Source organism: Brassica oleracea, chromosome C7, assembly GCF_000695525.1.
Source record: "Brassica oleracea var. oleracea cultivar TO1000 chromosome C7, BOL, whole genome shotgun sequence".
NCBI classification, from domain to species: Eukaryota; Viridiplantae; Streptophyta; class Magnoliopsida; order Brassicales; family Brassicaceae; genus Brassica; species Brassica oleracea.
The window spans coordinates 18,721,423-18,734,022 of record NC_027754.1 but is presented as its reverse complement, the minus strand read 5'-3'; the positions used below and the strand labels follow the sequence as shown (position 1 = coordinate 18,734,022).

General features: G+C 37.8%; 1 protein-coding gene and 1 pseudogene across 1 annotated transcript; one reads left to right on the top strand and one right to left on the bottom strand.

Moving 5' to 3' along the window:
• Positions 1-2,958: 2,958 nt before the first annotated feature.
• Positions 2,959-4,434, top strand: LOC106302764 (annotated as a pseudogene).
• Positions 4,435-4,730: 296 nt separating this feature from the next.
• Positions 4,731-11,822, bottom strand: LOC106306373 (tubby-like F-box protein 10). Its single transcript, XM_013742965.1, has 5 exons — positions 11,391-11,822; positions 6,206-6,616; positions 6,026-6,113; positions 5,803-5,935; positions 4,731-5,642 (listed from the first exon to the last, which is right to left on the bottom strand). The coding sequence occupies exons 2-5, from the start codon at positions 6,560-6,562 to the stop codon at positions 4,889-4,891; spliced, it is 1,332 nt and encodes a 443-aa protein (XP_013598419.1). The 5' UTR covers positions 6,563-6,616; positions 11,391-11,822; the 3' UTR covers positions 4,731-4,888.
• Positions 11,823-12,600: the final 778 nt, after the last annotated feature.

Here is a 12,600-nt window from a genome sequence, read left to right as displayed (position 1 = left end):
AGACGACGATATAACACGAACCGTATCAAGACCGGCTCTGGATTGAGCTGCGAAATGGTTTAAATGGGCTGGGAAGGTAACTTAACTTTTTTTATTCCAAGCCCAGTCCGCAATGACCTGGCAGATTTATTGGTGGAGAATATTTTTGCCCATGTGGCACCCCTTAAAAGCTCCAAAATTAGCCTCTTTTATATAGCAGTGATTGTTACTATATTAGATTTAAGAATAAGAGTATAATATGAAAGATGGACACATACAAATACTAATATACCTATGCTTATTTTATTTATTTAATGGTTTAGTGATGTTTTAAGCGTTATTTTTCTATGCTATGTTAATATTTATTTATTTATTAACTTCAATTGGATTGTATGTATGGCTTTTATACTTAAGAGATGCTGGATTTATGAATTACGAATCTATGTATGTTGATAAACAAAACTTAATAGAACACGTTACAAAAATAGTGTTGAAAATATAAAACAATAAAGTAGTATACATAAACATTTATATAAACTAAATTGGGATATATTATTGATGGGTTTATTGGTTTGTTTTACAATAGCGACAATTACAAGAAGGACACAACAATAACATGAAACAGATATAAATAAATTTGTATGTATGAAGACAAACCTTTTCATCTAGTATAAGAAAATGAGCCTAATGATTTCATTATTTCGTTTTGGATTTTTAGCTATCCAAACACATAAAACTCTTCCTAATATTTTTTGTTTATAACGTTTCATTTGAATATCTTCTAAAAGTTTGTAACCAAGTAACTGTTTAAAACTTTTTTTTTCACCATTTTATTATTAGTTCGATTAGTGAAAATTTTATTTTGAGAAATGCATGTCAAAGACTATTTATAGATTTTAAAAATCTATTTGAATGGTCACAATTCTTCAATTTGAATAGTCACATTCTTCCAATTTCAAAGTAGTTATTTTGAAAAAATACTTATAAGAATAATCACAACTTTTCACTTTTTAAAAGATACTTATATGAATTTGTAGAAAAGACACAACCTTTCAACATTGAACTTTTTGAAAAGATACAACATTTTTGATATTTTTTAAAAAAGACACAACCTTTCAACATAAATGGAATTCATAATTTTTGGAATTAATTAGGATTGCTATTATTAGTAGATAGGCGCCAAGCTTTGATGTTGTTTCACTTTAGTCCAGTGGTTGGTTAGCAAATAATATTTCGCAAGCAGTTACAAGGTTCCAACTAGGGGTGTGCAATATATCCGAAAATTTTTATTCGATTTGTGATTTGTTTCGATTCGTTTCGAAAATTCTAAATATCCATAACTTTGCTAATCGAAGCAAATAATAAAATTCAATATCCGTCAAAGACGATTCAAAACACAAATACTAATATTTTAAAAAGGGATATCAAATCCAATCCGTTAATAGATACATATTTATATAAAATTATATATATATATATATATAATAAGTCTATATAATTTTAAAATATTTTTATTCACTAAACTAATTACTTAATTATTAATTTTTATAAAATGTAGTTTTAAAAACTTTTTAATGAAATATTATTATTTTATATCAAAAATTTATTTTTATTTTTTTTTACGGATCGAATATCCGGTAAAAATACGGATTTTATGGATATCCGGAACACCAAATATCCAAAAGTTTACTGATCGAATCGAAAAAACAATTATCCGTTTGGAACAAAGCGGATCACGGATACCAACTTTTTTGGAAGCTAAAAGTGTTGCTAAAGGGTGGGTTTTGAACCTAGTTAATGTTCTGCTGCACATATCTCTCTGACTTTTTAGTGCAAGATCACAGTTAAAATTTTGTTGAGGATACTTACCACTAAGATCACTACGGATTTGAAAACAAGTTTTTCTATTTCCAAATAACTTATGTTCTGTTGTAAGTATTCGAAATATGTTTGAATCCGTTCTTTTAATTAAATTTAAATGATACTAACATAGATAATATATTTTAGTATATTTTTAATATTAATGTCTATTAAATGTTGATTTCTACTCATATAGTTTTTTTGATCATTTGTATCTTTTATAGAAAAAAATTTAAATTACTGATAACAAAATTTTTATTGTGGGATTAGTAGTTTTAGTAATTTATAATTTAAAAAAAAATAAGTTGTCAATGATCGTTCAAAACTTTTATCAAAAAAATTGTTCAAAGCAAATTTTGGAAATAAAATATTGCATTTTATATGGTTTATAGTTTAATTTAAAATGATATATAAATTAATCTTAATAATTAATTAAATTAGACTTTTTACTTATATAATTTTTGTAATCATTTGTATTTTGTCATAACAAAAATTTTAAACCATGGATCATAAAATTTGAATGCGAGACTTTAACAGTTTTAGTAATTTATAGCCGTTTGTAAAAATTCAAAATATAACATATACATAAAAATCTAATTTTTTATTATATGGTTATTGTGGTTGTTTAATTTATTTAATAGTTTAAAATAAAACAAATATGATAGAAGATACACTATTTTTTATCAAATCTTTATTATTCAAAATCATTAATTGCCATATATATACTTTAGCCACATTAGGCAATTCCGTAAATTTTATTTAAAGAAATAATAAAGTACATTAATGATGAATTTATTGTTAGTTTAATAAAAAACTTATTATATAATTAGATGGACCAACATATTTGTCTAATGATTTTAAGAATCATTCTAGTGATGACATGTGGATACAAAAAGAAGTTGTAATGCTTCTCAAATAATATATAGGGATTCGCAAACTTCAATACGAAGATTCGTATACGTTTTCATAAATACAGCTATTTCTTAATCATGTATAAATATTTTTCTGTCTTTTTAGTCAACTCGTTACATCAATAAATAAGCTACTAACCACATGAGGAACCACAACACATAAGAAAGAAGTAAAAGAAAAGCATTGGTATTTGCTCTTTAAGTCTTTATGACGATGAAAGGAGATACACTAGGAGAGTCTAGGTTCAAGCTTGGCTGGTTTGTTCTTTATATGGGCAACGATTCAGCGAGTGCTCCCTGACCACTTGAAGATTGCAACCAAAGAGTTCTTTTTGTCTGCCATCCAACAGTTCTCCTTTTTCCAGAGACTTTCTGACCATTTCACCAGCTTCTTCTCTCCCTGTGTGGAGATAAACTTCCCAGAACTCCAGGGTTTACAGTTGAACCAAGCTTACTTAGCCATCAACGCATACCTTGGGTCCAAAGGCACCGACAAGGCCAACTGCCTCAGTGCAAGCCAGGTGAGGGATGTCAAAGGTCTTGTTTTGAAACGTGAGGGCAAGACGATGAACGATGAGTACAAGGGTTTCAAAGTCTGGTGGAAAAATGTGACTAGTCCTAATGGAGACAAATCTTACCAGCTCACTTTTCACAGACGAGCAAGGAGTGTTATAACCACTTCATACATACAATATGTGGTGGAAGAAGGTACACTGTTGCATACCAAGAACAAGAAGATGAAGCTGTTGAGCAATGAGCAAAGTATATGGAGGATTAATGACTTCGAGCATCCAGCAAGTTTTCAGACATTTGCTATGGATCCAGAGAAGAAACAAGAGATCATTGATGACCTAATCGCCTTCATCAACGGGAAAGAGTATTACAAGAAGATTGGGAAAGCTTGGAAAAGGGGTTACCTGCTGTATGGACCACCAGGGACCGGTAAGTCCACCATGATAGCAGCCATGGCTAATCTTTTGAACTACTGTATCTATGATCTCGATCTCACATCTGTACATAACAACTTGGATCTGAAGAAAATGCTCACAACAACATTCAGCAGGTCCATTATTGTGATTGGAGACATAGATTGCTCTGTGAATCTCACCGGTAATAGAATCCAAAAGGACAACTTGAGGAAGAATGGAGAACAAAGCAAAGAAGTAAACTCAGTGACACTCTCAGGGCTTCTCAACTTCATTGATGGTATTTGGTCGGCTTGTGGCAGGAAAGGATTATAGTTTTCACCACAAACCACTTGCAGAAACTTGACCCGGCTTTGATAAGGAGAGGAAGAATGGATATGCGCATTGAGTTGTCTTACTGCACTTACGAGGCCTTCAAGATTCTTGCCAAGAACTACCTGGATCGTTGTGGTGATCATCATCCTCTGTTCGAAAAAATCAAGACTCTGTTGGAGGGGACAATGATTACTCCAGCTGATCTTGCAGAGACCTTGATGGCAAGAAACCAAATCATAGATGTTGATGGTTCCTTGAATAGTCTTATACAAACTCTTGAAAGAATGAACAACTATCAAAGGCGTCAACATCATGAACACAAGGAGAAACAAGATCGCAAGAAACACAAAAAGTACAACATATTTGGCTCATTATGTTCAAAGAGCATTAGACTGTTTTCATGTGAGGTTTGGCTACTTAGCCTACTGTTGGGCTTTCTATAGCCCATGTCTAATTCTTCCAAAACCGTTTAGTACAATATTGTCCACTGTAAATCTAAGATAGAAGCTGTTTAGTACGATATTGTCTACTGTAAATCTAAGATACAAGTTCACATGGATTTGCTATTGAACTCATTTCTAAAAAAAACTAATCAAAGTTAGCTTAGACATCTTTTTATATACTATATATATTATTTGTTTAAACTTTCAATGTGAAACTTTGTTTGCATTCGTTTATCACGTACCTTCAAAGCAAATAGTGTAAGCTTGGTTAAGATTAAACACTAGATGTTTTCAAATGATTTAGAATAGAAAAGAGGTTAATAGTAGACGTCTGGTTCTCACCACAGTAACAACTGAGTATTAAGACAAAATGAGTTCGTCAAAAGAAACCAAAAGGCATAGATAAAGAGAGACATGGATTAGCATGAAGGAGATGACGAGTGTTGTTTCTTCTTTATTCACAAGCGAGCTTGGTGTCAAAGCTGCTTAAGCAAATAGCAAATGCTTGAAACGCTGACAATGGATACCTATAATCCATTGTGAACATATCTTTCCCCACTTTACCAAACTGGAGAATCACTTTGTCTTGCTCTGGAGGAGCCGCTGGTGCTGAGCTGCCTGCCACTTGCGTTGGCAGCGGCTGTCTCACGGCCACAAGCTGGAAGTTCTTAACAGACGCAACTGTCACACGTCCACGGAAATTCAGACACCAGCATTGCAACTGCTCGTGCCACCTCGGCTGCTTGTTCTTCAAAACCAACGGTTTGAAATTCGTCTCTGCTTGGTCTTCCTCGCAGGACACTCCCATTTCCGAGAATCTAGAGCTGCTGAAATCTACGGAGCGGTGGTCGAATGATGACTTGGAGAATGAGATGTTGCTCCGGAACGAGTCGTCAAAGGAGCGCGGTGGAGGCGGGAGGAGTTTCTCAGGTTGGTTTGGAACCGAGCCTCCCGGTTCGAGAGATGAAGTTGGGATAGAGTTCATGATGCAGTGCATTCTCCGTGGCCCGCGTGTGCCCAACACGTTGAGCTCGTATGTGATCTGAGCAATGTTGTAGCTTCCAGATGGGACTTTGGGGGATACTCTCCTTGAGTGAAACCTGCTTCTGCTTGTTCGGTCGGTGATAAGTGCACTTGAAGAAGAAGATGATGTGTCTGGTGGTGGTTGTGTATCGTACACCAAGAACTTCGTCCCAAGAAAGTTTGATCTGAAAGAAAGAAAGAAATATATGAATGTGAATCACACTAAGCTAATATTAGATGATGTAGTTTCGGGCCTGGGGGATTACAGACTTCGGCCCCGAACCTCCTGGTATTAAAAAAAAAAACAGAAGAATCACACTAAGAGAGCAAGGATTCAGACAGAACCTGAGCTTTCCGAGATAAGAGTTACTAGATCTTGAGATGTTTTCAGCATCCATTGAGATAATGTACTCGGTCCGAGTAGTTCTACGAGTCCGTTTAGCTGAAAGAAGAAACTTCCCATTCTCCACAATTAGAGCTGAAAAACAAAACAAAAAAAAATAGTTTAACTTGTGTTTTAGTGAATCCGAAACACAAGCATAGTTATGTCTTAACAATCAAAACTTACCAGGACTTAAACAAAGAAAAAGATGAAAGGTTAGCTTTGATTTATCTCGTTTGATAAAACACTGAATCATCGCATCACGTGGCCCTGGCTGAAAAGAATCAACAAGAGTAAAACATAAACTTTTTTCATTAGTTGTTTTGAACTTAACAAGATGTTTACAGGACACGAAAGTGAGCGAACCTGTTTGAGGGAGACTGGAAAAGTGAGCTTCCCAGAGATTTCAGGACAATGGACAATCTCTTGGCACATAGCTCTCCAAGACCGACACACAGAAGCACAAGCAACGACATGTTTTCTTGCAGGCCAGTTACTCTCACTCTCCTCTAGTCTTTTGATCACGTCCAAGAGCAGCTCCGGAGGAAGATTAGCCCATCTGCTTGTCTGAACTATCAAAGGCGAGAGGTCAAGAGAAGACGAGTACTCACGGAACGAAGAGCCATGAGACTTCCCTTTGTGGTGAAGCCTGAAATCGAAACTCCTCCTCGACAAGCTCCCAAGCCCATCTCTCAAATCTTGAACAATGCTCCTAAACGACATTTCTCTTTCTTTACAAACCAGAACTGTTCAGATTGAGATAAGAGAATCCAGTGGCTGTTACATAAGGAAACAAATCCTGGCAAATCTGAGTCACCTCTCCTTAATAAGAAATAAAAATAAAAAAAAAGTAAAAGAGCCAAAAGAGAAAGAAGACTGGCTACAGCTTTGGGAAAGAAAAAGATATATCGCATGCCCAATAAAGAAACTAGGCCACATACCCAGCTTTTAATCAAACCATGAACCTTTTTTTCTTTATGACAAATAATAGTTAATCAAAGAGAATCTGACATCAATTCACCAAATGCTATATCCAGATCACATAAAACGGATTCATATGTACCATATAAATTCAATCTGGAAACTATTCAAAAACTCATCTGATTTACTTCCTATAAAGTCAAGATTTTAGTTAATTTTCAGATGAAACTGTTACAAGAACCTGTGATTTAAGGTTAGAGCATATATAATCTCAGTGAATATAAAAACATAAATTAGGGTTTTGGGCGACGACCAAGGCGATTTTCAGATCTGAGCCTTCTCTGACAAGGCGTAGGATCTAGAGCTTTACGACGACTATAGGAGAGAGGGAGACTACTCCACACTCCTCTCGTCCTAGGTTTCCTGCCCCTTGCAGTGCTTTTTTGTTTTTTTGTAAACAGATCCTTGACTACCGTGAGCATCAAGAAAACTAGCTTCTGACGGTTTGTTTTTGATAACTCAAACTCTCCCCTTTACTAGGGCGCTGCTGTATTGGTACGGGCGGCTACGATGTACCGTACTAGGAACGAAAGATCAAAGGCTGAAAACTCCCGACATGTCCGGAGACGCTTTCAAGAGGAGGAGGAGATCATAAAAGTCCCGGAGTTTGACTATACAGACCTAGTTGAAAAATACAAACTCTCCCTTGTGGGGAGAATGTTTCATCAGGATGGACGGAGCGTGGATGCCCTAATCAAGCACATGCCAAAGCGTAGGATCTGGGATGTCGAGGGTAGAGTACGCGGAACAAACCTTGGGAATAATAAGTTTCAATTTGATTTTGATAAAGAAGAGGACCTCCAGAAGGTGTTGCTTCGCAGACCATGCCATTTCAATAAATGGACTTTTTCGCTGGAAAGATGGACCCCAACAATCAATGAAGACTATCCAAATTTCCTCCTCCTGTGGGTGACGATCACTGGTGTACCTACACATTATAAAAAAGATGAATCCTACAGAAGCATAGGAGGGGCTCTTGGAGAGGTTGATAAGGTAGACGTGGAGAATGGAAGAGTTCGAGTCCAAATAAACGCAGATGAACCTCTACAATTTGAACGTAAGGCTGGATACGCAAACGGAGACGTGATCAAGGTGTCGTTGTCTTATGAGGAACTACACCGATACTGCTATACGTGTAAGAGAATCTCCCATGAGGAAGGTACCTGTCCGGAGCTGGCCCCAGAACAGAGAGAAGCAAATCGTATTGCAAGATTGGAGAAAAAAGAGAAGGAAGAACTAGCTGCTAGAGAGGCTTTCTCCGCCCCGGTAAGAGGTTTGGATACGAGGGCGAGGTTCGATGCACAGATGAGGAAATCGCAGAGTCCAGAATGGGTTAGGAAAATAGCGGAACCTCCCTTACGAAGGAACGATAGAAGAAGAACAGAGCAGGGTAGAGTAACAGAACATGGAGACCTCCGTGCTAGAATCTCGAGTAGAAGGGACAATATTGAAAATAATGTCTGGAATAGACTTGACCATAACTCTTCTGGAAAAATTCCCCGAGATCGGGAGAGGTATCATCCGTACAACAGAGATATACGAGAAGATGCGAGATCGTCCAAAAGAAGCTCGGAGAATAACGTCCACAGAAGCCGATATGGAGACTCTGCATCATCCTCCAGCTGGAGAGTAAAAGGCTCTAGTCCTAAAAACCAGAACCGCCATCAGTCGCAGTCTAATGTGGGGAGGAGATTTGAACTGTCATCGAGATCAAACCGAAATTCTCCAGACTCTCAACGTACGGTCTCTGAGTATCATCGCTACAATATGAGTGATCACGTTGAGAGAAGATACGAACACCAACCAAGGAATGCGCCTAGGTTGGAATGGCAACCAGTCCGTGCAGCAGAAAGAAGGACAGATATACAGGCCAGGCCAGTGGTTGGACAGGAAAATGAGCGTGATGCAGTGCCGGAAACAGAGGAGGAACGAAGGCGAAGAATCAAAGGAAAATCCATTGTAGGGACAACTTGTGAGAAAGAAGACAACCAGGGTCCCATGCGTGTAGCTAGTGGAGTTCTTAAAATTTCTGAACCAATTCCCATGCAGATCCCTGAGAATCAGGTGTACGTGGAAAAGGGTGGGGCAAAATCTAACATAGAGAAAGCCAATGAAGTGCTACAGAAGTCATCTATAAATGTGGATCTTTCCTCACCTGGAATAAGAGACAAGCGGGAACAAGAAATAGCGAAAGGAAAAACAGGACATGGAGATAAAGAAACAACTGAGGATGATCAACAGCTAATGAGTGAGGAGGAGATAAATCAAATGATGGACCAATATGCAAGTGTTAATTTGTATATGGACGAAGAAATGCTAGAAGATGATGATCTCCTTGATGAAAGCATGGAGGAGGATGTAGTGATACCAGAAACTCAGGAGGTTGCAAAACAAACTCAGCAGGAGAAAAGGGGAGAGGATCAAGCTCTGGGAGGGGTAGGAAAAGAGAAAGAAAAGATAGAAAGAGCAGGAACAAAAGCAAGCGAGGAGCTGGATAGATCCAAAAGAGGCCCGCCAGAGAAACAACAACACACTATCACTAATAAGCGTCGGGGAATGAGAAGCCCAGATCCAAAAGGAATAGCAGCGTCAAGGAAGCTCGCAAGCAGAGGGCGTGTTTCTCCTAAAGGCAAACAGGCTAAACAAGGGCGTCTACATCCCGGGAGAGTTTCAGGCGCAACAGTGGTCCCTCGTATTGAGGTGTATCCTTCGGCTGTTAAAGGCCGAAAATTTTCTACTGTATCAGGTTCGGTGGGGTCCCAGAAACCACCCAGTACGCATATATGAGTGCCATCGCCTGGAACTGTCAGGGGGCAGGAGCCTACCTGACTAAGCAACACCTAAGGGAGTTGCACCGCTGTTTTCACCCTAGTTTTCTTTTTCTTTCAGAAACAAAAAATAATTTTTCTTTTATGCAAGACTTTCAAATTGAGTTTGGTTATGACAATTTATGCACCGTGGATCCTGTTGGTAGGAGCGGTGGTTTGGCTTTGTTCTACATGAATGATTCTGCGGTTGATATTATTTTTTCAAATAATCGTATGATTGATGTAGAAGCGCAGATTGAAGGACATAAAGTGTATATCACTTTCATGTATGGAGATCCGGTGGTGGAATGCCGTGAAAATGTATGGGAACGCCTATCGAGAATGGGCTTAAGAAGGACCGGCGCCTGGTTACTGATAGGCGATTTCAATGAGATTACAAGCAATGCGGAGAAGAAAGGAGGGAGAAAAAGATCTGAAGCATCATTTCTTCCATTTAAGAATATGCTTGCTTGCTGTGGTATGATTGAGTTTCCATTTGCAGGAGACCCCTTATCTTGGGCAGGTCGGACAAGAGCAGGGAGAGTACGATGTCGTCTAGATCGTGCAGTCGGCAATGAAGATTGGCATCAACTGTTTTCCCACACGTATGTGGAGTATTTATTGAGATGGGGCTCGGACCATAGACCTATACTAGCAAGGTTCCAATCCAGGAAAAAAGAAAACAAGCGAAATTTCAAATTCGATAGGCGGTGGATTGGAAAAGAAGGATTCCAAGATACAATTAAGGAAGCATGGGCATCGTCTTCTCTAGACCGCGATGCCAGTCTTTTTGAGAAGATCCGGGAGAGTCGGAGAGCTATCTCACGATGGAAGAAGAAGCACCCTTCCAATAATTTACAACTGATCGAGAAGCTTAAAAAAGAACTAGAGCGAGCGCAAGAAGATGACAGGATATCAAGTGAAGAAGAGCTGGATATAAAATGGAAGCTATGTGCGGCCTACAGAGATGAGGAGCTGTACTGGAAACAGAAAAGTAGGAACCTCTGGCTACGAGCAGGAGATAGAAATACTAAGTATTTCCATGCGAAGACGAAGCAGCGGAGAGCCAGAAACCGTATCACGCGACTGAAAGACTCGATGGGGCAGTGGGTCGAGACGGAGGAAGGAATAGAAGCGGTAGCAACTGAATATTTTCACCACCTGTTCTCTTCTTCGAACCCGGAGAACATTGATGATACACTCCGGTTTATTACCGCGGCAGTCAACTCTGATATGAACCAACAGCTTCTCGGCTAAAGAAGAATGGATGGGGCTAGCCTTTGTGTCATTTGCAAATGAGGAGATTATCTTAGAAGGACAGAGGTGCTGCACTCGCGCACAAGCACCACTTCACGCCGAAGCGGAGAGCCTAAGCTGGGCTATGAAAGAGGTCACGAACCGCGGATTCCATCGAGTAAGATTTGAATCTGACTGTCAGCAGCTGGTCAACATCATCCTAAAAGAGGAGGAATGGCCTTCAATGGCGAATGAAATAGAAGACATAAAAGCTACTGCTACATGCCTTCAAAAATTTGAGTTATCTTATATATCTCGTTCTTTAAACTTCCGTGCGGACTCCTTAGCTAAGGGAGGACGATCACGTGCTTTGAGATTTGAGAATGTAAACACTTTGGTTCATCAAGGGCTCGCTCATGCAGCAGGCCTAAACGAACCAGTTTGAGTTTTTAATAATATTTACTTTGATGTCAAAAAAAAGAATATAAAAACATAAAAAGACAGAAAGAGAAGGGTAAAGTATGAACCTTTCAGACAAGGAGGTGATGATAACCCAGAAGCTTAAATCTTGAACCACCAAACCTACTTAAAAACTTCTCCGACCAAATCAAGAAACTTAGCAAAAGTAGAACAGAATCTGGGTCCAAATAAGAAACAAGATCACAAGGATTTAAGCAGATCCGTAGGAGCCTAAAACTAAAACAAAAGAACCCATAAAAGTCAAAGAACCACACACAAAAAAGAAAGATAAAGTCTTCTTCTTCTTTTCCAGTACTCGGGAGCTTTTCTTGATTTTTCTTTAATAGTTCATTCACGAGACAGCAAGAAAATAATTAAAGAATAAAAAAGTTTTTAACTTTTTAATTGGATTATACTCTCAAACGCTTCTTCTCTGGATTTTATTAGCGAATTTATAATGATAATTTTTTAAATATTTGTATTTCTTTAAGAGAGAGAGAGAGAGAGAGAGAGAGAGAAAGAGAATGAAAATTGTAATAAGTGGACATTTTGAAGCATTATTGTCCACAAGGCCGCATGACCTACGCCTTGCATCAAGCAAAGACCCAACGATAATGTTGACTTTTTACATCTTTTTTTTTGTTTGTTATAAACTTTTAATCAAATTGTTATTAAAGAGAGATTTAAACACCGTTGAACTTGGAGTCTTATCACTGTAAACAGAACATTGTTGATTTAAATAGTTCTCCACATAATAATATCTTAGTCTAAAAATAAAATATAATTATCTTAGTGTTCAAATTAAAGGATATAAATAAATATTTGTTAGAGTTGGTATTGTTTAGTCTATCTAAAACTATATACTGAGACGATGTTTCGGTTTAGTTCGGTTTACCGATATTGGATATTTTCCCAATAAATAGTTTACATAAACTGGTCAAGCCAGCTGCCAGCATCCAAGAAGCAATTTGAAGAACGAAGATCATTCTGAAGACTCCTATGCAATTCGTCTAAAATCTTCCGACCCTCACGTATATATCCTTCTGCATAGCCAAAAATCACGTATCTAATCCTTTTTTCTTTGATCGCTGTAGTATTTTATGGGCCAAACTTTGTTCGATTTGGATTACTATTTAAGGCATTGTGTTAGAGCGTACGGGGAGCTGTTGAAAGTTTCTCAGCTAATAAGATCAATAGGAAAGTGAAGAGAGAGAGTATTCTTTAAGAAGGTATTTTCTTAACACTTGTCCTATAATTACTCCCTATGTTCTCAGAAAA